Source organism: Herpailurus yagouaroundi, unplaced genomic scaffold (assembly GCF_014898765.1).
Source record: "Herpailurus yagouaroundi ecotype Mexico unplaced genomic scaffold, PumYag 67641, whole genome shotgun sequence".
Taxonomy (NCBI): Eukaryota; Metazoa; Chordata; class Mammalia; order Carnivora; family Felidae; genus Herpailurus; species Herpailurus yagouaroundi.
This window is the reverse complement of record NW_024420442.1, coordinates 2,965,482-2,991,734: the sequence shown is the minus strand read 5'-3', so window position 1 is coordinate 2,991,734 and position 26,253 is coordinate 2,965,482. Positions and strand designations below refer to the sequence as shown.

Here is a 26,253-nt window from a genome sequence, read left to right as displayed (position 1 = left end):
GCTCAATGGGTGAGGGGCTTTAAGGAGAACACTTGTTGGGATGAGCACTGGGTGTTACATGTAAGTGATGAATCACTAAATTCTATTCCTAAAACCAATACTATGCTGTATGTCAACTAACTTGAATTTACATCAATAATGAAATAAGTAAAGAAATAATGAATCGGGCTGAGTTTTAAATATACTTTTTAAAGCCTTGATGGCAGATGTTAGAAAAACATAATCCAAATAAAAACCATTAGCATTTGTAGATAGGCCAGCCTGTCCCAAAGAGGGGCGTGTCCCCTGCCCCAGCCCCCACCCCCTGCAGTGAGGCATGTGTGCCCGCAGGGACACATGCGCGCGCGCACGTGGCTCACAGAGCCAACTGCAGTGAATGAGACCGAGTCCTCCTCCTGTGACTCCAGGTGATGATGACCAAACGGACGAAAGACATGGGCAAGTTCAGCTCTGTCACGGTGTCTACGATTGACGAAGAGGAAGAGGAGATCGAGGCTGTGAGTGCTTCTGCTCTCAAGGGATCTGGATGGACTGGGGGTGGGCCCTGAAGGAAGGGGGACTCTAGAACCAGCCCATTCGAGTAGCAGCATAATTAGAAACTTCAGTCATAGGCCTTACTCTGCTGGTAAGGGACTAGAGAACGCGGGGCTAGTCCCTGTCTCCCTGGGTCTCAAGGACATCCGCACGGTGAGAGCCAGGGAGCTGGACTAGCTCAGTGCTTGGTGTCCTACTGTGTTTTGAGCCGCTTTCAAGGGGGCAACCCCCTCATCCCTCTTCGGTTTCAAAACTATTAGACTCAACAATTTCAGGTCCCTTCCATTCCGGCTTGAGTGGTTTGTGTGGCTCTCCTTAGCGGTAGTGGCACTTACCTTTACGGTACTTGAGTATAACGAGGTTTGCAGAGAGGTGTGATCTGATTTTCAGCCGCTTTCGCTGCGATCCGAGCTCTTCGGGATTTACTGAAAACCCGAAGCCTTTGAAAGGGGACAGAGTCCGTTTCGGTACTTTTGGAACCGGAGGAGTCTGCTGCTTAAGGGCGACTTAAGGGCTCTGTTGCTTGTGGGCAAGACCGCTGGTTTAAAGGTGCCGCTGCTTCACCCGCAGAGAGAAGTCGCTGACTCGTACGCGCAGAATGCCAAGGTCATTGAAAAGCAGCTGGAGCGCAAAGGCATGAGCAAAAGGCGGCTGCAGGAGCTGGTGAGTGGCCCGGGCTGGCAAGGGTTTCTTGGTCTGGAAGACCCTCGGACGCTCAGGGAGATCCTTTCGCAAGTCTGTCAGGGGCTACCGGCGTGGTGGGCTGCCAGCGTGAACCCCGCTCTGGTGACCACAGCGTCCAGGCCCCCCGGTTAGAGTCCTGGTGAGCTGGCCCCAACCAGAACGATACTTCACTCTGCTGCCTGTGGTCCAAGATCAGGAGTTAACGGATCGGGGCTTCTGGATGCTCTCCCAGGATGCGACGGCGGGCGGCGTTGCTACAGCGACAGTACCGGGACCGGGGCTTCGGCACTTCTGAGAGCACACTCCGGTTTCTGTGTTATCCACGGGCTCATCACGGAGCACGCACGTTTATATCTGATGGTGCCCGCGTTTGTGTCTTCTTGATAGTAACGTGCTTATGCTATTGCCTTAAAATCCAACACCACTGCATTTGTGCCTCCTCAGAGGGTGTACCAGTCTGTTCGAATGACCGTAGAGGATTTTTTTGGCGACAGAGATGCGCGGGGGAGGGGCAGAGAGAGAGAGAGACACAGAAGCCGAAGCAGGCTCCAGGCTCGAGCTGTCAGCATGGAGCCCGACGCTGGGCTCGAACCCACAGACCGTAATATCATGAGCTGAGCCGAAGTCGGACGCTTAACCGACTGAGCCACCCAGGCGCCCCCCCCCCCTTTTTTTTTTTTTTTTACAGTGCTTTCTTTTTTAAATTTCTGGCTTGTCAAGAGCAAGTTTATAACTTATCCAATGCAATAAAAATGAATTTGCCTCAGTTACTCCTATCAAATTACTTGATTTTGTTATCCCTGTCAAATGGCTACGCAAGTTGCAGAATGCTTGCTCTCGATTCTTATACGTATCTTGCACGAACCAATAACAAACAGTTCGTGGGCAGCACAACGTGAAGTAACACTGTTCTAGAAGAGCATTTCTTCCTGTTCTGCCGGGAATAGGATACCGGTATGCCACGATAAATTGCTTCCCTCGGCCCTTGGAGGAACCTGGGGCTGCAGGAGCCCTGCACTGGTCACCTTTGACCACAGCCTTGCACGCTGCCCCCATTTTGCCACGCAGACGTCATCATTTCCTGTGTGAACCGTAACATCAGAAACGTTGGAAAGCAGCTGCTGGACACCGCCCTTCTGGTTGCTCTACTGAGTGAACACGACAGGATAGAGTTTGGGCAGTTAGAGTAAGGAAGGGAAGTACGAATTTCACATCACGTATCAGGGCGTATGCTTTTCTTCCTCTCCAGGCTGAACTGGAAGCCAAGAAAGCGAAAATGAAGGGGACCTTGATCGATAACCAGTTCAAATGATCAGGACCTTTCTCTCAACCCACACTGGAGATCACGAGGAAAAAGAACTTTTTCTTGACTGCATGGACTGCTGTCTACCTTTTTGCCCCCGCAGAAGGCTTTCCATTGCTTTCCATTGATTTCTCCTACCTTCAGTGAGGTCTTTGAGTCTATCTGACCTGCTTTCTAGAGATGGGGTTTTTTTTCACCAAATCTTTCTGTATATAGGTCCTCCGTACTATTTTTGGTCCATTTGATATAAACTTCTTCAGCTGTGTAGAAACTCTCTGAATACATCAGTGCTTGAGAGTCTCCAGTTTCTAAAGTAGCTGTTCTTATACCTTCTTCAAAGTTAATAAAATGTTAAAAGATTTTTGAAAAAGATACTATGATGTGTCACAGAAGAAAGTGGCATGAATTATATTTAAAGCCATAGCAAGTCAGACTCTTTGAAGTTGAAGTGACTCTCTTCTATTCTTAGACTGGCAGGTATCAGCTCTGGTTTGAATCTCTCTGCTGTCGGAAGAAAATCCATAAAAAGCCAGAATGTACGTAGAGCTTCCTTTACTTGATGTTCAGAGAAACTTGCCCAGTCACAGACTCCAGAAACAGCACAGCCTTGCTTCCTGTACTTCAAATATTAAAGCTCTGGGTGAGTTCTTCCTTCTCAGACTTTGTACTTACAAAGGAACAGCCAGATTAGAGTGGGCGGGGGCAGGGCAGCTCGGCTCCAAATGGAAATGGGGTCTCGGTAAGCAGCCTCAGCTAATAACTGCCATCCCTTCACGCAGCTGACAAGAGTATGGGAGGGAGACGTGGAGGAAGAAACGATACTGAGACAAAGGGGCCTGTCGGCCATCGGGTATTTCACATTCGCTAACCGTAGAGGAGTGTTGTATAGTTAGACACTTAATGCCCCGCTCTTTCGGTGATGTCAGTACGTAGTGTTGTGTACGTGGTTTTTATCTGTTCCCCGGTATGACGAGCTGTCGGGGCAGGAAGGGCACTTTAACCTCGTTGCGTCGTCTGCCGTGGGTTCAGTCGCCCCAGACGTGTGTGTGAGGTGCTGTCGGGAAATAATAGGGCACTTTTCTCTGCCTCTTTTTTCCCCAGCTTCCTTATTTGGAAGGAGAAGTAGGTTGGAGTAGGGGTGGACGGGAGTTAGCAAGAAGTGGGAGAAGGGGGGGTGGGTGGCGGTCCGGGGACAGCCCCGTGCGGGGCCGTGTTTCCATCTTCCCAGTTAGCCTCCTGCACCCAGCGGGCTCTTTGCATCTGAGGCGTCCCTCCCCACCTCATTTCCTGTCCTCACCCTGAGAGGTGCTTAGACACCATGCGGGTGGTCGGCTGTAACCTCCGCACAGTTCCTTGACTTCGCCTCCAAACGGTGACCTTTACCTTCACGCTAGCCACGAACCGCCATGACCACAGCCCGGCGGGCCTGTCCCGCCACCTCTGAAAGCCAAGATTCTAGAGATCCAGAGCTCTGTTCTGGGACCACAGCCTCCACTTCCTCTCGCTTCCACTAGCCCTGTTCTGTTTGGTTTTTGATTTGAAGGGTGGTTACTTCCTCATTTTACAAATGAGTATCTCAGGCTCTGGGAGTTGTAAGTTTCCCGAGATCGCATAGCCATCAAGTGATAAAGCCAGAAATCTGACTGCAGAACTAGGCTGAACTGCCTCTCCTGGGGGACTTTTAAGAAATATATTGTTGACAACAGATAGCAGTTTCATTTTGAGAAACCAAGTAAAATGCGTTGTGAAGACACTTACGTGGGGGGCTCCCTGTAGGAAATGTGTCGTTACCTTTCCACACATTTTCCGAAATACTCGTCCTTAGATACTAGCCCTAAACCGTTGGAGCATCTGGTTCAAATTGTGCATTTTGCTTCATCTTTAAGACTGCCAATCATGAGGTCATTAGCACTAGATAAGCACGTGCCCTTTAGTGTTTTATTCTCTCGTTCTGAAATGCTTATTGACGTCGTTTCTCTGTTACCTTTATTTTCTTGTAGAATGTGAGCAGCAAATACAGGGTTTTAGTGTTAGGATAAAGAGCCATGTGGAAATTTTGGAGTCTTACTCTGTGCGTGTGTGTGTTTGCACATTGTCAACTGTCATAAAATAGTAAAATGTAAAATGTTTAATAGCTGTAATAATTGGTGACATTTCAAAGTGTAATTATACTGCATAAGAGAAGTTAAAATGCTTTTTAAAAACTAGCTTGCCGCGACCATGTGGGGATCCTTATCACCGGGGACCACCTCCTTTCCTTAAGGAAAAAACTTCCCTTTTTGTCTTACTTGATGTTTTGTTCTGCCGCGCCTTCACCTGTCTGACTGCTCCGAGTTTTCACTCACTTCAAACAAAGCACAGTCCCTCACACTTGAGCTTTTAGTATTTGAGAATTCCTCCAGGAAAACGAAAAGCATCACTTAGGGTGAACTGAACCGGCTTCTAAACTTCGTAGGACCCCGATCCTCCTGTTTTCTCCCGGTGTTGCCATTCTGTCACTACCTCGCTTCCTTTGGGCCCAGCCTGATCCTGTGGTTGGGGATCTGAAGGCCCCTCACCTTCAACTCTTCTCACCTTGAGTTTGTGTGTGTGTGTTTTTTTTTTTAAGTAGGCTCCGCGCCCAACGTGGGGCTTGAACTCACGACCCTGAGATCAAGAGTCGCATGTCTACCAACTGGGCCACCCAGGTGCCCCTAGTTTTGTTTCCTAAGTAAGCTCTACGGCCCAACATGGGGCCTGAACTCATGACCTGCAGATCAATGGCCCCATGCTCTACCGACTGAGCCAGCCAGGGTGCCTGGCCTTGAGGTTTTTTACCTTAGAAAAAAGCCTTTTTTTTTTTTTTTAATGTTTGTTTATTTTTGAGAGAGAGAGAGAGAGAGAGAGACGCCATGAATGAGGGAGGCTCAGAGAGGATGGGGGACACAGAATCGCTAATGCCAGTGCCGCCTCTAGCCCGCTGAGCTCCATAGGAGAAGGGGATTAAGTAAGGAGGTCTCCCCACCGTTGCTTGGACAAAGCAGGCTGCACGCGAGTCGACCGGAGCCACCGAGGAAGCAACCGGCTACAAAAGCCGCTCGCAAGAACGCGCCCTCTACTGCAGGGGTGGAGAAACCTCATCGTCACAGGCCCAGTACCGTGGCATCCCGCGAAATTGCAGGTTATCAGAAGTCCGCGGAACTTCCAATCCGCAAACTTCCTTTCCAGCGTCTGGTGCGGGAGATCGCTCAGGACCTCGAGACAGATCCGCGCTTCTGGAGCGCGGCTGGCGGTGCTTTGCGGGAGGCAAGCGAGGCCTACCTGGTGGGCCTCTTGGAAGACACCAGCCTGCCAGCTGTCCGTGCCAAACGTGTAACAATCATGCCCAGCTAGCACGCGGCATACATGGAGAACGTGCTTAAGAATCCGCTCTGATGGAAAACGTTTCATTCTTCAATTTAAAAACATTCTCTTCGGGGCGCCTGGGTGGCACAGCCGGTTGAGCGTCCAACTTCAGCCAGGTCACGATCTCGCGGTCCATGAGTTCGAGCCCCGCGTCGGGCTCTGGGCTGATGGCTCAGAGCCTGGAGCCTGCTTCCGATTCTGTGTCTCCCTCTCTCTCTGCCCCTCCCCCATTCATGCTCTGTCTCTCTCTGTCCCAAAAATAAATGTTGAAAAAAAAAATTAAAAAAAAATAAAAACATTCTCTTCTTCCTCTTATTGGTAGATATTTTTTTTTTCCCATGGGGTCAAAGGTACCTAAGTATATGATTGCAAATGGAAAAACGGGGGACAGAAGTAGGTATTGGCAGTTTTTCCATTTTCATTTGTGTGTGAATTTTTAATACAAACGCGGGGACACAAAGCATTGATGCAAGTCAAAATGTTGCGTTGAACACGTTTCAGCAGTTCAACTTTATAACCATTATAAATAAACCTGTTACATTTTTCTGGACAGTGCCAGCGTTTGGACTTTTTTTGAGACAAGTAAATTTCTTATTGATGGCAAAAACAAATACATAAATACGTAAAATTTAAAAATTAAAAAAAGAAATCTTTGAATAATTTGAGATGTACAGAAAAGTTCCAGAGATCATTCAGAGAGTTCCTGTATACTCTCCACTCGGTTCCCCTAATGTTAACATCCTGTATAATGGTCCGGGCTGAACTGTGTCCCCTCCAGGATTCCTCTGTTGAAGTACTAACCCCACAGCGTGATGGGATTCGGGGGATAGACCTTTGGGAAACAATTAGGTTTAGATGAGGTCATGAGGTGGGACCTTCATGATGGGATTAGTACCCTTAAAAGAAGAGACCAGAGAGCTCTCTTTCTACCTGTCTCTCTCTCTCTCTCTCTCTCTCTCTCTCTCTCTACCACGGGAGGACACAGCAAGAAGGCGGCCGTCTCCTAGCCAGGAAAAGAGCTCTCCCTAGGAACTGAATCAGGTGGCACCTGGACCTTGGACTTTGTAGCCTCCAGAACCGTGAGAAAAAAAAAAATGCCTGTTAAAACCACTCGGTCTGTGGAATTTCGTTACAGCAGCCCGAGCAGACCAGTCCATACAAAACCATAGCACAGTGGTCAAAACCCAGAGATTAACGCTGGGACAATAACGTTAAACTACACACTTCATTTGGATTGCACCAGTCGTTCCACTGTGTCCTCTTTCTGTTCCAGGACCCAATCCAGAATCGCACACTGCGTTCAGCTGTCACGTCTCTTTAGTCTCTCTCTCTCTCTCTCTTTTTTTAATGTTAAGTAGCGGGGCCTAACGCGGGGCTTGAACTCACGACCCTGAGATCAAGACCTGAGCTGAGATCATGAGTCAGAGGCTTAACCTACTGAGCCACCCATGTCTCTTTAGCATCCTCTGATCTAGGACAGTTGCTCAGGGGTATCTTGTGCTTTTGATTTGCGTCTCCCTAATGAGAGGAGGTCTTTGCAACCCTGCTCTCGATGCTTCAGGTAGATACCCGGAAGTGAGGTGTTTGGATCAGATGGTAATTCTGTGTTGGGTTTTTTGAGGAACCACCATATGGCTTTCCACGGCGGCCGCCCCCGTTTACACTCCTACCAGTAACGTCCAGGGCCCCCATTCCTCCGCATCCTCACCAACACCGCTTACTTTTATTTTCTGTGTTTGACGGCAACCATCCTAACAGGCGTGAGGCTGGACTTCATGGTTTCCGTTAGCATTGAACAGCGGTGTTGAGGAACTTTTCATATGATTTTGAGCCATTTGCATATTATCTCTGGAGCAAGGTCTAGTCAAGTCCTTTGCCCATTTTTCATTAGACTATTTGATTTGTTGTTGTTGTGAACATATTTGTATTAGTTAATTTGCCACCTGTATATCTTCTCTGGAGAAGATCTGCTCAGATCTTTTGCCCATTTTTAAACGGTGTTTTCTTATTGTTTATTTATGTATTTTGAGAGAGAGAGAATCCCAAGTGGGCTCTGTGCCTTCAGCGCAGAGCCCAACGTGGGGCTCGACCTCACAAACCGTGAGATCGTGACCTGAGCCGAAAATCAAGAGTCAGACGCTTAACCGACTGAGCCACCCAGGTGCCCCTGTTGTTGGGTTTTTTTTGTTTTTTGTTTTTTTTTTTCAACGTTTATTTATTTTTGGGACAGAGAGAGACAGAGCATGAACAGGGGAGGGGCAGAGAGAGAGAGGGAGACACAGAATCGGAAACAGGCTCCAGGCTCTGAGCCATCAGCCCAGAGCCCGACGCGGGGCTCGAACTCACGGACCGCGAGATCGTGACCTGGCTGAAGTCGGACGCTTAACCGACTGCGCCACCCAGGCGCCCCTGTTGTTGGGTTTTAAGAGCTCTTTGTACAGTCTGGATACAAGTCTTTTATCAGATATGTGATTTGCAACATCTCCCAGTGTGGGAGTTGTCTTTTTATTCTCTTAATAGTGTAGTAGCTTTCACAACCCAGGACCGTGCAGATTTTCTTCCATAAGTTTCATATTTTAAATTCAGTCTGTGACCCATTTGGAATTAATTTTTTTTTAATGTTTATTTATTTTTGAGAGAGAGAGAGAGAGCGAGAGCGCATGAGCAGGGGAGGGGCAGAGAGAGAGGGAGACACAGAATCCAAAGCAGGATCCAGGCTCCGAGCCGTTGGCACAGAGCCCGACGCGGGGCTCGAACTCACGAACCGTGAGATCGTGACCTGGGCTGAAGTCAGACGCTTAACCGACTGAGCCACCCAGGCGCCCCTGAATTAATTTTTGTAGAAGGTGTGAGGCATGTGTTGAGGTTCTTTTTTTTTTTTTTTTTGTATACAGATGTTCAGTTCTGACACCATCTGTTAAAAAGCCTTTGCTTTCTCCATTCAGTTGCCTTTGTACCTTTGCTAAAAGTCCGTTGAATCTAGTTTTGGACTTTCTCTCCTGTATGTTGTCTCTGTGCTTGCACTCATACCCCACCATCTTGACTTGCTTATTACAGTTGTGTGGGAAGTCTTGAAATTGGGTCGTATGATTTGTCTAGCTGTGTCCTTTTTAACATTTGTTTTGGTTACTCTGGTTCCTTCGCCTTTCCTTCTAAGTTTTATTTATTTAAAAACATTTTTGTTTTAATGTTTGTTTATTTTTGAGAGAGAGAGAGAGAGAGAGAGCACGAGCAGGGGAGGGGCAGAGAGGGAGGGAGGGAGGGAGAATCCTCAGCAGGCTCCACGATGTCCGTGCGGAGCCCTCAGAGCCCAGCGTGGGGCTTGAACCCACACATGCCACGAGATCGTGACCTGAGCCAAAATCAAGAGTCAGACTCTTAACCAGTCGAGCCACCCAGGCACCCCACGCGTGGAATTTGACACTGTCCCGATAGGCAATCCTGTGTGTTTGGGGTCAGCAACCCTCCTGTTCCCCCCTGGAACAATTTACAGCCTCCACCACTTTGCCCCAGCCTCTCTACCTGTGAGCCCCCTTTCTCCCAACAGACCTCTTTCTCCCCAGAGCACCGAGGACACAGGGGGCACCCATTAGTTTCATCTCTTTCCATCCTTTTCTCCTTCCAGTCCCAGAGGAAGAGATGGCCCTCTTCCTGCTGAAGTTCATCTGTTACCTTACCCCGTGAACTTACTGTATACCGAGTAGCTGCTCCGTGCCAGATTTTGCAGTAGGAGCTGGGGACAGAGCGGAGAACAGGGCAGCTCATGTTCTGGGGGCAGGGGTGCCAGACAAACAAGGGAACAAGAAATGGGTCAGTTACAATAGTGTGATGTGATGGAGAATGTCAGGTGGTCAGGGATGGACTCTGGGGCGGGGCCGTTGAGCCCAGGGGACCCGCGGGACGAGAATGAGCCAGCCAGGTAAGGATGGGTGGGGGAAGCAATCCGGGGGAGGCTAACAGAAAATACAAAGGCCCCGCAGAGGGATAAGCCTACCGCGTCAGGAATGGATAAGCCTGCCGGTGTGCCTAGATTGTATTGAGCGAGAGAACAAGCAAGCAGCAAGAGGTGGTCAGGGGAGTGAGCAGGAGCCAGGCCATGTATGGCCTTGCGGGCCCAGATAGGGAATTTCCATCTCAATGGCACAGTGGGAAGCTGGAGACTTCTAAGCAGAGGAGTAACATGGTTTATGCTTCCGAACGGTGCTAGCTGTCACGCACAGAATGGCTTGTCACCGGGAGGCCAGAATGGAAGCAAGGAGACCCATCAGGGGACCCCTGTAGTAGCCCGGGAGAGACAGGAGAGCGGTCGGCCCAGGGTAGTAGAGGAAGAGTTGGAGAAACTGAAGGGAGATGTGTTTGGGAGGATTTGTTATCGGGGCAAAAGCCGATGGGTTGGATGTGGGAAGCGAGAGGAAGAAGGGAATCAAGGACGACTTCTTAATTTGTGGCTAAAATAACTGGGTGAACCGAAGCGCCATTTACTGAGATGGGAGGAACAGCTTTGGGGGGGAAGGCCAAGCCCTCTGTCTCAGACATGTAAAGTGCAAAACGCCTGCCGGCTGGCAAAGTGGACACGTCAAGTAGGCAATATGCAGTCCGGAGCTCAACTGGGGACGTCTGGCTAGAAGCTATCAACGTGGGAGGTTTTGGTGTATAGATGTTCTTCAAAGCCACAAGACAGGATGAGATTCCCCAAGACATACGTGTACACAGAAAAGAGAGCTGGTGCAAGGATTGAATCCTGGGGCGCCTGGGTGGTTCAGTCGGTTGGGCATCTGACTCTTGGTTTCAGCTCAGGTCATGATCTCACGGTTGTGGGATTGAGCCCCACATAGGGCTCCAACCTGTGCATGGAGCCTGCTTGGGATTCTCTCTCTCTCTCTCTCTCTCTCTCTCTCCCCCCCCCCCCTCTTTCCTCTCTCCTCTCTCTCCCCTCCCCCCCTTGGTGTTACTCAAGTCCAGGATCAGGGACCACCCAGAAGCAGGAAGGCTGGCCCAGCAGGAGCTTGGTCCATGGAGGGAAGGCCTATCCCGGGGGAGCCACAGAGTAGATACAGTCACTGTTTTAGAGATGACACTCAACACAGGGAAAGGAAGGGGGTAACGCAGCTTCTACTCTCCAGTCTTCAGCCAGTGATTCCCATTAGCCAAACCCATCAGGAAGTCAGAGGGGAAGGGCGCCTGGGAAATGTAGTCGTCCGTTCCACACAACAGAGCAGAAGAGGGAAAATGGCTCTGAGAGCAAATAGGCAAATGACCAGCACGCGGAAGAAAGACGAGGACTTGGAAGTGAGTATTGCATTTAGTAGACGTCCTTGGTGACCTCGACAAGAGCAATTTAATAGAGTGGTATGAGCAAAAGCCTGACAGGAGTGAGTTCAAGAGAGAACGGTAGGAGAGGAATCAGAGGCAGCGAATACAGATGATTGTGGGTTGTTTTGTATTTTTTTGAGTTTTGCTGTGAAAGGAAAAGAGAAATGTGGTGTGTGTAGTGGGAAGTGAGAGTGACAGTAGGTGTTTTCTGTTTTAAAAAATTTTTGTAACATTTATTTATTTTTGAGAAACAGAGAGAGCATGAGCAGGGGAGGGGGAGAGAAGGAGGGAGATACAGAATCCGAAGCAGCCTCCAGGCTCTGAGCTGTTTGTCAGCACAGAGCTCAATGTGGGGCTCGAACTCCTGAACCATGAGACCATGACCTGAGCTGAAGTCAGACGCTCAACCGACTGAGCCCCCCCAGGCGCCCCAGTAGGTATTTTCAAGACAGGAGAAATAACAGCATATTTGAATGCTGATGAGGAAAAAGCCAAGAGATAATGCAGGAGAGAGAGAGAATTACCAGGGCAATGTACCTGAGGAGACAGGAGGGGATAAGGACCCAGTGCAAAAGTGATACAGTAACACAATTTGTAGAAAATCAGTCCTAGTATCTTCATCACTCAAGGGTGGAAAACACCTTAAAAAATCATGAGCTCTAACCTCCCACATACAGGAATTCCCTGTGCCACTTCCCCAGACACATATTTGGTCCAGCCTTTGCTTGAAAGTCTCCAGTCTTACTGACCCCTCTTTAATATAGCAGTGCTCGCAGGTGTAAGACAAATAACAAGCTTTTAAAACACACAAGGGACAGAACACTAGCCCAAATGATGAAACGGAAGAATTCTCCTCACAAGAAATGACAGCTAAAGAATTGATAAAAAACAGATATAAACAACGTAACGAACCAGGATTTGGAATGATTGTCATAAGATTAATCGTTGGGCTTGAAAAAAGCATAGAAGACAGCAGAGAATCTATTGCTGCAGACATCAAGGAACTAAAAAATACTCATGATGAATTTGAAACTGTTGTAAATGAGGTGCAAAATAAACTAGAGGCAGTGACAGTGAGGATTCAAGAGGCAGAGGGGAGAATAAGCGAAATAGAAGATAAAGTTATGGAAAAATATGAAGCTGAGAAAAAGAAATTCTGGACCACAAGGGGGAGAATTAGAGAACTAAGTGACTCAGTGAAATGTAATAATATCTGTATCATAGGAGTTCCAGAAGAAGAAGAAGAAGAGAGAGAAAGGGGCAGAAGGTGTACTTGAACAAATCATAGCTGAGAACTTCCCCAACCTGGGGAAGGAAACAGGCACTGAAATCCACGAGGCACAGAGAACTCCCTTCAGACCTAACAGGAATAGATTTTCTGCAGGACACAGAGTGAAATTGGCAAAATACAAAGATAAAGAGAGAGTTCTGAAAGCAGCTAGGGACAAACGGGCCTTAACCTACAAGGGTAGACATGTAAGGGTAGTAGCCGACCCATCTGCTGAAACTTGGCAGGCTAGAAGGGAGTGGCAGGAAATATTCAATGTCCTGATAAGGAAAAATACGCAGCCAAGAATCCTTTATCCAGCAAGCCGGTCATTCCGAATAGAAGGAGAGATAAAGGTTTTCCCAGGCGAACAAAAACTAAAGGAGTTCATCACCACTAAACCAGCCTGACAAGAGATCCTCAGGGAGACTCTGTGAGTGAAATGTTTCAAGGACCACAAAGTACCAGAGACACCACTACAAGCATGAAACCTACAGACATCACAATGACTCTAAACCCGTATCTTTCAATAATAACATTGAATGTAAATGCACTAAATGCTCCAATCAAAAGACATAGGGCATCAGAATGGATAAAAAAAACAAGACCCATCTATTTGCTGTCTACAAGAGACTCATTTTAGATCTGAGGACACCTTTAGATTGAAAGGGGATGGAGAACTATCTATCATGCTACTGGAAGGCAAAAGAAAGCTGGAGTAGCCATACTTCTATCAGACAAACTAGACTTTAAACTAAAGGCTGTAGCAAGAGATGAAGAAGGGCATTATATAATAATTACAGGTTCTATCCATCAGGAAGAGCTAACAATTATAAATGTCTACGCACCCGATTCAGAAGCACCCAAATATATAAAACAATCACAAACATAAACAATCTTATTGGTAAGAATGTGGTAATTGCAGGGGACTTTCATACTCCACTTATAGCAATGGACAGATCATCTAGGCAGAAAATCAATAAAGAAATAATGGCCCTGAATGATACACTGGACCAGATGGACTTGACAGATATATTCAGAACTTTGCACCCCAAAACAGCAGAATACACATTCTTCTTGAGTGCACATGGAATATTCTCCAAGATAGATGACACATTGGGTCCCGAAGCAGCCCTCAATAAATATAAAAGAATTGAGATCATACCATACACATCTTGAGATCACAATGCTATGAGAAAAAGTTTGGAAAGCTTCCAAGTGCAAGGAGGTTAAAGAACATCCTGCCAAAGAATGAATAGGTCAGCCAGGCAATTAAAGAAGAATTTAAAAAATATATAGAAACAAAAAATGAAAACACAACAGTCCAAACCCTTTGGGATGCAGCAAAGGCAGTCCTAAGAGGAAAATGCATTGCAATCCAGGCCTATCTCAAGAAATAAGAAAAATCCCAAATACAAAATCTAAACAGCGCACCTAAAGGAACTAGAAAGCAGAACAACAAAGAAACCCCAAGGCCAGTAGAAGAGGAATAATAAAGACCACAACAGAAATAAACAATGTAGAATAAAAAACAAACAGTAGAACAGATCAATGAAACTAAGAGCTGGTTTTTTGGAAAAAATAAATAAAATTGATAAACCCCTAGCCAGACTTCTTAAAAAAAAAAAAAAAAAGAGAGAGAGCGGACCCAAATAGAATCACGAATGAAAATGGACTTATCACAACCAATCCCTCAGAAATACAGTCATCAGAGAATACTGTGAAAAATTATATGCCAACAAACTGGACAACTTGGAAGAAATGGACAAATTCCTAGACACCCACACACTACCAAACTCAAACAGGAAGAAATAGAAAATTTGAACAGACCCTTAACTAGTGAAGAAATTGAATCAGTTATCAAAAATCTCCCAACAAATAAGCTTCCCAGGGGAATTCTACCAGACATTTATTTATTTTTTTTTTTAATTTTTTTTTTCAACGTTTATTTATTTTTGGGACAGAGAGAGACAGAGCATGAGCGGGGGAGGGGCAGAGAGAGAGGGAGACAGAATCGGAAACAGGCTCCAGGCTCTGAGCCATCAGCCCAGAGCCCGACGCGGGGCTCGAACTCACGGACCGCGAGATCGTGACCTGGCTGAAGTCGGACGCTTAACTGACTGCGCCACCCAGGCGCCCCTCTACCAGACATTTAAAGCAGAGTTAATATCTATCCTTCTCAAGCTGTTCCAAAAAATAGAAACGGAAGGAAAACTTTCGGACTCATTCTATGAAGTCAGCATTACCTTGATTCCCAAACCAGAGACCCCACACAAAGGAGAATTACAAGTCAATATCCCTGATGAACATGGATGCAAAAACTCTCAACAAGATACTAGCAAATTGAATTCGACACTATATAAAAAGAATTATTCACCATAATCAAGTGGGATTCATTCCTGGGCTGCAGGACTGGTTCAGTATTCACAAATCAATCAATGTGATACATCACGTTAATAAAAGAAAAGAACCATATGATCCTGTCAATTGATGCAGAAAGAGCATTTGACAAAATATAGCATCCTTTTTTAAAATTTTTAATGTTTATTTTTTTGAGAGGGAGAGAGACAGAGTATGAGTGGGGGAAGTGCTGAGAGAGAAGGAGACACAGAATCCGAAGCAGGCTACAGGCTCTGAGCCGTCAGCACGGAGCCCTACATGGGGCTTGAACTCACGAACCGCGAGATCATGACCTGAGCCGAAGTTGGGTGCTTAACCCACTGAGCCACCCGGGTGCCCCTAGCATCCTTTCTTAATAAAAACCCTCAAGAAAGGATAGAAGGACCGTACCTAAACATCATAAAAGCCATTTATGAAAAGCCCACAGCTAATATCATCCCAGTGGGGAAAAAGAGTTTCCCCCTGAGATCAGGAAAATGACAGGGATGTCCACTGTCACCACTGTTGTTTAACATAGTGTTGGAAGTCCTGGCATCAGCAATCAGACAGCAAAACGAAATAAAAGGCATCAAAACAGGCAAAGAAGTCAAACTTCCACTTTTCACAGACGACATGATACTCTCCATGGAAAACCCCAAAGGCTCCACCCAGAGGCTGTAGAACTGATACATGAATTCAGCAAAGTCGCAGGGTACAAAATCAATGAACAGAAATCAGTTGCATTTCTATACACAAATAATGAAGCAACAGAAAGAGAAATCAAGAAATTGATCCCGTTTATAATTGTACCAAAAACCATAAAATACTTAGGAATAAACCTAACTACAGATGTAAAAGATCTGTATGCTGAGAACTATCGAAAACTTATGAAGGAAATTAAGGAAGACACAAAGAAAGGGAAAAACATGCCCATGGATTGGAAGAATAAATATTGTTAAAATGTCAATACTACCCAAGACAATCTACACATTCAGTATAATCCCAATCAAAATTGCACTAGCATTCTTCTCAAAGCTAGAACAAACCATCCTAAAATTTGTATGGAACCACAAAAGACCCTGAATAGCCAAAGTAATATTGAAAAAGAAAACCAAAGCGGGAGGCATCACAATCCCAGACTTTAGCCTCTACTACAAAGCTGTAATCATCAAAACAGTATGGTACTGGCACAAAAACAGACACCTAGACCAATGGAATAGAATAGAGAACCCAGAATTGGACCCACAAATGTATGGCCAACCAATCTTTGACAAAGCAGGAAAGAATATCCAATGGAAAAAAGTCAGTCTCTTTAACAAATGGTGCTGGGAGAACTGGACAGCAACATGCAAAAGAATGAAACTAGACCACTTTCTTACACCATTCACAAAAATAAAGTCAAAATGGATAAAGGACCTGAATGTGAGACAGGAAACCATCAAAACCCTAGAGGAGAAAGCAGGAAAAAACCCTCTCTGACCTCAGCCGCAGCAATTTCTTACTTGACACATCCCCAAAGGCAAGGGAATTGAAAGCAAAAATGAACTATTGGGACCTCATGAAGATAAAAAGCTTCTGCACTGCAAAGGGAACAATCAACAAAACTAAAAGGCAACCAACGGAATGGGACAAGATATTTACAAATGACATATCAGATAAAGGGTTAGTATCCAAAATCTATAAAGAACTTACAAACTCAACACCTGAAAAACAATCCAGTGGAGAAATGGGCAGAAGACACGAACAGACAGTTTTTTAAAGAAGATATCCAGGTGGCCAACAGATACATGAAATGATGCTCAACGTCATTCATCATCAGGGAAATACAAATCAAAACCACACTGAGATACCACCTCACACCGGTCAGAGTGGTTAAAATTAACAACTCAGGAAACAACAGATGCTGGTGAGGATGCAGAGAAAGAGGATCCCTTTTGCACTGATGGTGGGAATGCAACCTGATGTAGCCACTCTGGAGAATAGTATGGAGGTTCCTCAAAAAATTAAAAATGGAGGGGCGCCTGGGTGGCGCAGTCGGTTAGGCGTCCGACTTCAGCCAGGTCACGATCTCGCGGTCCGTGAGTTCGAGCCCCGTGTCAGGCTCTGGGCTGATGGCTCAGAGCCTGGAGCCTGTTTCCGATTCTGTGTCTCCCTCTCTCTCTGCCCCTCCCCCGTTCATGCTCTGTCTCTCTCTGTCCCCAAAATAAATAAACGTTGAAAAAAAAACTAAAAAAAAAAAAAATTAAAAATGGAACTACCCTATGACCCAGCAATAGCACTGCTAGGAATTTACCCAAGGGATACAGGAGTGCTGATGCAGAGGGGCACTTGAACCCTAATGTTTATAGCAGCACTTTCAACAACAGCCAAATTATGGAAAGAGCCCAAATGTCCATCAACTGATGAATGGATAAAGAAGATGTGGTTTATATATATGATGGAATAGTACTTGTCAATGAGAAAGAATGAAATCTGGCCATTTGCAGCAACGTGGATGGAACTGGAAGGTATTATGCTAAGTGAAATAAGTCAGTCAGAGAAGGACCGATATCATATGTTTTCACTCACATGTGGATCCTGAGAAACTTCACAGAAGACCATGGGGGAGGGGAAGGGGGAAAAAAGTTACAAACAGAGAGGGAGGGAGGCAAACCATAAGAGACTGTTAAATACAGAGAACAAACTGAGGGTGGATGGGGGGGGAGAGGGGAACATGGGTGATGGGCATTGAGGAGGGCACTTGTTGGGACGAGCACTGGGTGTTGTATGGAAGCGATGAGCCATGGGAATCTACCCCCAAAACCAAGAGCACACTTTGCACACTGTATGTGAGCCAATTTGACAATAAATTATATTAAAAAATAATAGTGACATATTAGACAAAAAAAAAAAAAGTCTCCAGTCTTACAATTTCCCAACACAGCCATTTCCATTTTAAGACAGATATAATTGTTAGAAAAATGTTCCTTTTCTTCTTTTTTCCATGTTCAGATCTCCTAATATTTTATTGAACTTCCACCTGTTGTGTTGTATATTTCATTCGTGGGGGTTTTTTTTAGTGGTTTCAGGACTAGAACTTAGGACTCATCACTCACATATAACACCCAGTGCTCCTCCCAAAAAGTGTCCTCCTTAAGGCCCGTCACCCATTTAGCCCATCTCTCCCACCCACCACCCCTCCAGCAACCTTAAAATTTTCCTTTTCCAAACCAGATGCACTTCATGCCTTTCTTCTAGATTGGGTGATGGTGTGGACAAACCAGCTGTCAGGATCATTTCAGGGTCAATTGGGAAAAGAGAAATATGTGATATTAGATGAGATGAAAATGCGTTAAAATGGTGGAGGTTATTGGCTGAAGAAAGCAGCTGGCAGAACAGTAGACGGAGTGATCTTATTTGGTTTATTATATATCTGTTCATGTGCACACACACCCGTACACGGGGCGGGGGAAGATCTGGAAGGAGATGCAGTGAGATATTAACCAGTGGTGATCTCTGGGTGATAAGAATATGTCATTGAGACCTAGCAGAACTTCAGTGAACAGATAGTTCTTAAACCTTCAGAGAATAGAAAAAGATCATTTCCCCCAATTCCGGACCAGTCTCACCAAAAAATATACATATAAAAATCCTGAATATAGATGTGCTAAGGTTCTAAAAAAATATATTAATAAATGGGACACCGCAATCAGTCGGTTGAGTGTCTGATTTTTTAATTTCAACTCAGGTCATGATGCCAGGGTCGTGAGATTGAGCCCTGTGTTGGGCTTCATGCTAAGTGTGGAGCCTGCTTAAGATTCTCTCTCTCCCTCTTTCTCTGCCCCTCTCCCCCACTGGCGCATGCTCTCTCTCAAATAATAATAAAAATAATAAAATAGGATTTAGATGAAATTCTAGAGGCATTTTTCTTTAATGTCAGGAATGAGACTAGGATGCTTGCCATCATTGCTATTACTCAATATTATTCTGGAATGAACTAAGAAAATGGAGAGGTATAAATCTTTAAAAAGGGGTGCCTGGCTGGTTCAGTTGGTTAAGTGTCTGACTCTTGATTTTGGCTCAGGTCATGATCTCAAGGTTTCTGAGATCCAGCCCCATGGTGGTTTCTGCACTGAGAGTGCAGAGCCTGCTTGGGATTTTCTCTCTCCCTCTCTCTCTGCCCCTCCCCTGCTGATTCTCTCTCTCTCTCTCTCTTTCTCTCTGTCTCTCTCTCTTGCTCTTTCAAAATAAATAAACATGAAAAAAATTTTTCAATAAACAAATACTTAAAGTGACAAAATGATCATTGTTTTAATCAGGCTTCTTTGGATATTAGGAACAGATACTCAAGTTAGCTTAAAGAATAGGCATTTATTGTAAGGATACATATGGGAATAAGGGACTAGGAATGGACGAAAAATTCTTAATTATGATAAAAGCCAACTATAAAAAAAACTGTAAAGCAAGTTACATACTTAAAAGCTTGCCTCCAGAAATTGGAAATGAGACAAGGATTCCCTCCATTACTAGAGTATTGGAAATCTTAGTGCAATAAAAGAAGAAAAAGAAACAAAAAGGTTAAAGATCTGGAAAGGAAAAAATAACACTGTCATCATTTGTAGAAAACACAATTGTGTACAAAGAATATCCAAAAGAATTGAAGGATAAACATTTGAATTGATGAATGAATTTAGATAGGTTGCTGGACGTGTGGTCAATATGGAAAGCTAGTTGTATTTCCCTATATAAGCAACAAGCATTTGGAAACTTAAAAAAATAAATAAATAAGTCATTGTAATAGCATAAAAAATACCTAGGCTTAGGGGTGCCTGGGTGGCTCAGTCGGTTAAGCGTCCAACTTCGGATCAAGTCATGAACTCACAGTCTGTGAGTTCGAGCCCCGCGTCGGGCTCTGTGCCGACAGCTCGGAGCCTAGACCCTGCTTTGGATTCTGTGTCTCCCCCTCTCTCTGTTCCTCCCCTGCTCGCACTCTGTCTCTCTCTCTCTCAAAAATAAATAGAGATTTAAAAAAAATTTTTTTTTTAAATACCTACAGATAGATCTCCTAGCACACAGCCTGCTTAGGATTGTCTCCCTCTCTCTCTGCCCCATTCCCTGCTCTCTCTCTCTCTCTCTCTCTCTCTCTCTCAGAATAAATAAACATTTTTAAAACAGAAAAGACTATAAAAGATTATTGAGAAAAATGAAAATTTAAATGGATGGAGTGATATACTGTATTCATGGGTTGGAAGCCTTGATAACATTGAGGGGTCGGTTCTCTGCATAGCGATTTGTAGATGCAATGAGACCCCATTCAAAAATCTCAACAGTTGTATGTGTGCGTATGTGTGGGGGAAGACTTGGCAAGGCAATTTAAGTTCTATGGAAACCGTCCTAGAATAGCCAAGGAACTCTTCAAGAGCGAGGTGGAAAGATAGGTCTAGTAGATATTGTCTTATTATAGAGTGAAAGTAATGAAAACAATATGATATTGGCCCAGTGGTAGGCAAATAGATCAACAGAAGGGAACAGGGAGTCCAGAGACAGACCCACACAGGTAATAACAGATATATAACATAGGTGCCACTGCTCCTCCGTAGGGAAAGGATTGTCTTTTTCAGTATACTTTGCTAGGACAATTATCTCTCATATGGCAAAAAGAAAACTTGACCACTATCCCACATCATTCACAAAAAACCACAGATCTACATGAGCAAGATAAAAAAAACTTCTAGACTAGGGGATGCATGGCTGGCTCAGTCAGTAGAGCAGGGGACTCTTGATCTCGGGATCATCGGTTGAAGCCCCACACTGGGCGTAGAGTTTACTTAAAAAAGAAACTTCCAGGGGCGCCTGGGTGGCTCAGTTCATTGAGCACCCAAACCTTGATTTTGGCTCATGATCTCACAGTTCGTGGGACCCAGCCTCAAGTTGGGCTTGGTGCTGACAGCATAAAGCCTGCTTGGGATTCTCTCTCTCTCTTCTCTCTCTCTCTCCCTCTTTCTCTGCCCCTCCCCTGCGCTCGTTCTCTCTCTCTCAAAATAAATAAATAATCTCCAAAAACTTTTTAATAAAAAAGTTTTTCTAGAAAACAACATAGCAAAGTGTTTTCATTGTCTTTGGGAAATGAAAGGCCTTTCAATCAAAACACAAAAAGCACTAACCATAAAAGACGTATACATTTGGCTACATTAAAGCTAAGAGCTTCCGTTCATCAAAAAACACCATTAAGAGAGTACGATAGCCAAGTCGCAGAGTGGGTAAAGATATTTGTAATACGGAAACGTGTAAAGCTCGTGTGCAGAATCTCCAGAGAACCACACGTCCTCTTCTAGATAAGAGAGGGGGTTTGACTTTGGAGTCTCTGCGGGACAGTGCAGGCCACAGGCCTCAGACACAGACGCCCCAAAAGGAGGGCAAGGCCACTTCTCCCTCTTGCCTCTGAAGTAGGACTTTGAAAGAGAATTGGCTGTTTAAAGACGCTGACCGAAAGGTGTTTTTCTCTCGGGACGACCAGAGGGAACAGGTGGCCCCAGCCCATCCTGCCCTCCCTCTTAACGTCCGAAAGGACAAGGGAATTGAGTCCTTGTTTTGTTTTGTTTTTGTTTTGTTTAGGCATGCTCTACCAACCGAGCCGGGCCAGGCGCCCCTAAAGGTCCCTTCTCAGTCCCCGGCTTGCACCTGCCAGGTCAGTCCCGATCCCAGCCTGGGAAGGAGGAGGAGCTTCCGGGAAGCCCCTGCCTGTCCTCCCCGGGGGGGGGGGGGCGGGGGGGGGGTGGCTGGGGGGTTGGGGGTTGGGGGTGGGGTAGGGCATCCAGTCATGCCTTTGGAATGGAAGGGAGAGAATGAGTTATTAATAGACTTTCCTGTGGGGCTTGCCCCCACCCCCCGACTTTCCTGTGGCGGAAAGTCCCAGCAGGATCTGGAGAGCTTCCACTTTGGTTCCCCTGCTCCGGGCCACCACACACGGATCTCCACTACTTGTTTGTGCGTTCTGACCCCGCGACTCCTACTACGATCCCCCTCGCCTCACTGCGCTCCAGCCACTGTGGTCCCCTCCCTGGTTCTCACAGATGCCCGGCACATTCCTGACTGAGGCCTCCGCATTTGCTGTTCCTCTGCCTGGAACACTCTTCCCCCAGGTATCTGCATGGCCTGCTCCCTCACCTGCTTCAGGTCCTGACTTCAGTGTCCTTTTCTCAGAGAAGTCCTTGCTGTCCCTTCTATAAGGGATACCTTTTTTCTATCTAAAAGTGAGGAATCACTTCCGGAGCACCGGGGTAGCCCAGCCGGTTGAGCGTCTGACCCTTGGTTTCAGCTCAGGTCATGATCTCGAGGTTCGTGAGTTCGAGCCCTGTGTCAGGCTCTGAGTTGACGGTGCAGAGCCTGCTTGGGGTCTCTCTCCCTCTCTCTCTCTCTCTCTCTCTCTCTCTCTCTCTGCCCCTCCCACGCTCGCTCGCTTGCTCTCTCTCTCTCAAAATAAACTTAAAAAAAAAAATATAAGATTTCCTCACTTCCCCATACTTCCTATCCTCCTTCCTTGCTTCAGATTTCCTGTAAGACCCTCTATATTTTTGTTGCTCGTTCTGTTTATTGTGTGGCCCTCCCGCTGTAATGTGAGCTCAGTTAGAGAGGGCTTTGGGGGGGAGGTCACTGTTGATTCCCGAGCCTAGTAGAGGTCCGGGTAACGTAGTAGATGCTCAATAAACGTCGGTTCAATGAATGAATGAAGGAAACACATACTGAGTGCCAGGATGATGGAGACACAGGCAAGCCTAGGGCTTTCCCTCAGGGAGCTCGCTGTCTCTGCAGGGAGAGAGCAAGGAAGAGGCAGGCCTGTAGGGACCCCACCCTGCTCTGATACCCCAGACAGGAGTGAGGACGCTTGCTTGCTTCCTCCGCTCCCGGAGTGCCTGAGGGGAGCCTTACTCCCAGCTGTTTGGTTTCCAGACTGCGGAGCGGGAGCGGAATGGGAGGTCCCGCAACCAGAAAAGGTTTCCCCTCCTTCCGTCGGGCTCCTTTGGTCCTGGGCCTGAGAAGGGAGTCCCTGCAAGCTCTTGGCTGCCGCCCTGGAGCCCGGAACCCTCGGCCCTGCTCTGGAGCACAGCCACAGCCTCCTCGCCGGAGGGAGGAATACACCATAACGCGTTGCGATGGTCCACTGACCCGCTGGGGGCCACTACAATGTCAGCACCTGGGGGGCAGGGACCCTGTCCCTGCCGCTCAGAGCCCAGCCCCTGATCCCACTCCCTGCAGAGCATGGCGGTGCCCTGGCTGTACGACTTCGGGCAAATCGCTTCATCTCCCCTGTGCTTCGGGTTCCCCATCTGTCAGGTGGAGACAACAGTGGTCCCATCTCATGTGGCGTTAGGAGCGTTAAGTGAGCTATTTAACGTTTATTTATTTTTTGAGAGACAGAGCATGAGCAGGGGAGGGGCAGAGAGAGGGGGAGACACAGATTCCAAAGCAGGCTCCAGGCCCCGAGCTGTCAGCACAGAGCCCGACGCGGGGCTCGAACTCACGAACCGCGAGATCATAAACCCGAGCCGAAGTCGGAGGCTCAACGGACTGAGCCAGCCAGGCGCGCCCCAAGTGAGCTAATATTTGTAAAGTGCTTAGAACAGGTGCCGGGTGGATGGTCAGGGCTCCGTAACAAAACAGATGCCAAATACTACCTGTTGCTTCATGAATGAACTGCAGACATGGTCGCCCCCACCTGTCCTGAGCTCAAATGCGAATCTCACAGGCCTCGGCCACATCCCTGAACTCCTTGAAATTAAATATGTTTCGTGCGCCCGCGAGAGAGGCGCATTTTTTCTGTGAAGGGGAAACCACTGATTTCACCAGAGGGGCCCGTGAAGAAAGAATGGTTGGGGGCCCCCTGGGTGGCTCAGTCGGTGGAGCTTCTGACTTCGGCTCGGGTCGTGACCTCATGGTTATTGAGTTCGAGCCCCACGTCGGGCTTTTTGCTGTCAGCCTGTCAGTGCAGAGCCCGCTTCAGGTCCTCTGTCCCCCTCTCTCTGCCCCTCTCCTGATTGCGCTCTCTCAAAAATAAACATTTAAAAAAAAAAGAAGAAGGGTCAGGAATCACCGCCGGTCTGGTACTCCAAATGCTCACGGAATAAGCAAACCACTTTACCTCATTGCATCAATGTCCTCATCTATAAAGTGGGGATAACAGCCATACCTACTTTATAGGGTTCTTCAGGGGAAAAAAGAAGGCAAAGCCCCTAGTAGATTATCTGGAACATGGTAAGGTAGGTATTTTTTTTTTAATTTTTTAATGTTTTTTAATTTATTTTTGAGACAGAGACAGAGCATGAGCAGGGAAGGGGCAGAGAGAGAGGGAGACACAGAATCGGAAGCAGGCTCCAGGCTCTGAGCCATCAGCCCAGAGCTCGATATGGGGCTCGAATTCACAGACCGTGAGATCATGACCTGAGCCGAAGTCAGACGCTCAACTGACTGAGCCACCCGGGCGCCCCGGTAGGTATTTTTTTAAATGTTTATTTTTGAGAGAGAGAGAGACAGAGAGTGAGTGGGGGAGGGGCAGAGAAAGAGAGAGAGGGAGACAGAGAATCGGAAGCAGGCTCCAGGCTCCGAGCTGTCAGCACAGAGCCCGACGCGGGGCTCGAACCCACGAACCGCGAGATCGTGACCTGAGCCGAAGTCGGACGCTTAACCGGCTGAGCCACCCAGGTGCTCCACAGGTTGTTTGTTTGTTTGTTTGAAGTAGGCTTCATGCCCAGCAGAGAGCCCAGTGCGAGGTTTGAACTTACCACCCTGAGATCAAGACCTGAGCTAAGATCAGGAGTCAGACGCTTCACCGACTGAGCCCCCCAGGTGCCCCCATGGTAAGGTAGGTATTATCGCTGGAGATTCAGAAAGCCACCTGTGGTGTGTGTGTCTGGGATTGGGGGTGCGGGGCAGGGCACAATAGTTGGAGCTCCCAGAATTCGCGCCCGGCGGTCAGGCTGGTGGCACGAGCTATAAAATGAGATTTGCTAGCAGGGACCTGCCCCTGGAAGCTGTAGGTGGTCCCGCCTCTCCCCTAAGGTAGGGCTGGAAGCAGGACTGACTCCCCTTGCATCTAGACTGATTTTAGGGCACAAGGTGACCCCTCCTAAGTAGCTCCCCCTAACGTTGATGCCATGAGAGTCCCTCATAGCTGCAGCAACAAAGCCTTTGTTAAAATGTACGCTCAGCGGCAAACCCGTGCAGAGAAGCAGAGTGAGGCCCACCCCCTCCCGCCAACAAATTTCTTCTTCGATGGGATGTTTCGGGGGTTCTTCCCCAGGAGCCACACTGCTACCGCCAGTCATAAGAGTTGTCGCTCCTCACTCATGGGTGTCCAGCTGTTTTCCTGAGTGGGGCACAGTGGGCAACCTTGCCCGCGCTTTAGGCCAAGAGGGCAACTGATTCTAAACTGTGACCCGCCCCCTCCCCCCCCCCCCAGCCCGCCCGCGGGGACCCTTTCTTCTCGGAACAGCAAGGCATTGTTTTTGAACCATCATCCAGGTAATTTCCTGTGTGGATTCTCAAAGCCTGTTTAACTGGGCAGTTTACTTGTCTTTCACCTTTCTAGTACCTGGTGAGCCACTTGAACTATATTTCATCACTGTCTCAATGGTTTTTCCTTTGTGCCTTTATAATTAGTTTTCCTTTGTCACTTGCTCCCTTTTTGAGCCGCGCCTGCTCATGAGGTTTAATCCTGAGCCCCGTGATTTTCATCCGCCTGCTCGTAGACAAGTGTTTTTTTCTTCGTTGTCAGCTCTGAAACAGTTTTTCTGATCGGTTTTTATCCCATGTAACATCCACATAGTTGTGTTCGCCTGGGAGCTAGATTGCCGCCATGAACACACACAAGTGTCGTCACAGCAAAACCAGGGCTAATCTACCAACCCCCCTGGATCTGAGTCCTGTTTAGGAAGTGGTTTTAGGTAAAAACTTGGGGAATTCAGGAACACAGCGCCTTCTCTAAATAATACACACGTTCCCGAGTACAAACTAATCCAGGGGAGAGAGGACAGATCCATGTGGCCAAGGATGAGGGACCTTGAAATCTGAACACTATTTGGGCCTGCCGAAATGCTTCGTCTTCTAGCTTTAACTGAGACCCCAACGCCACTTGGCAATCCTGTGCTGTGTCCCTTGGTCAGCGCCTCCTCAGTGTCACCAGCTGGTCCGCTGATTCAACTCAAATGCAATAGCGCCCCCTTCCTCTCTGCAGTGGGCACTGTCTGTGCTTCCGGGACCCCCTTCGGGCCTGAAGGACTCCAGGCCTTTGGCAGACGGCCCTCAGCTCTCAGACCCCTTTGGGGATTGGCTCAGCTGAAGAAAGCCGCTCTGCCCAAGGGTGTGCCCCTTTCCCAGGGCGGCCGCACCCAACGGGACGGCTGATGGGGGGTGT

The 26,253-nt window shown here is 47.1% G+C and overlaps 1 protein-coding gene and 1 pseudogene across 8 annotated transcripts in view; both read left to right on the top strand.

The window, feature by feature from the left end:
- Nucleotides 1-26,253, top strand: part of STEEP1 (STING1 ER exit protein 1) — a 57,877-nt gene that overhangs the window by 20,659 nt on the left and 10,965 nt on the right. For 3 of the 8 annotated variants that reach the window (XR_005788060.1, XR_005788063.1, XR_005788062.1), the window contains 4 exons: nucleotides 408-497; nucleotides 1,105-1,197; nucleotides 2,991-3,161; nucleotides 21,459-21,531. Coding sequence is in view for 4 of the 8 variants with exons in the window: in XM_040468034.1 (XP_040323968.1) it covers nucleotides 408-497; nucleotides 1,105-1,197; nucleotides 2,991-3,065 (258 nt within the window). In the remaining 4 variants the exon portion in view is untranslated. Of the gene's footprint in view, nucleotides 1-407; nucleotides 498-1,104; nucleotides 1,198-2,467; nucleotides 2,897-2,990; nucleotides 4,647-21,458; nucleotides 21,532-26,253 lie in introns of those variants that run through there. The other 5 variants (XM_040468035.1, XM_040468038.1, XM_040468036.1 and 2 more) reach the window with 3 other exon arrangements.
- Nucleotides 3,840-5,957, top strand: LOC121025433 (histone H3.3A-like; annotated as a pseudogene).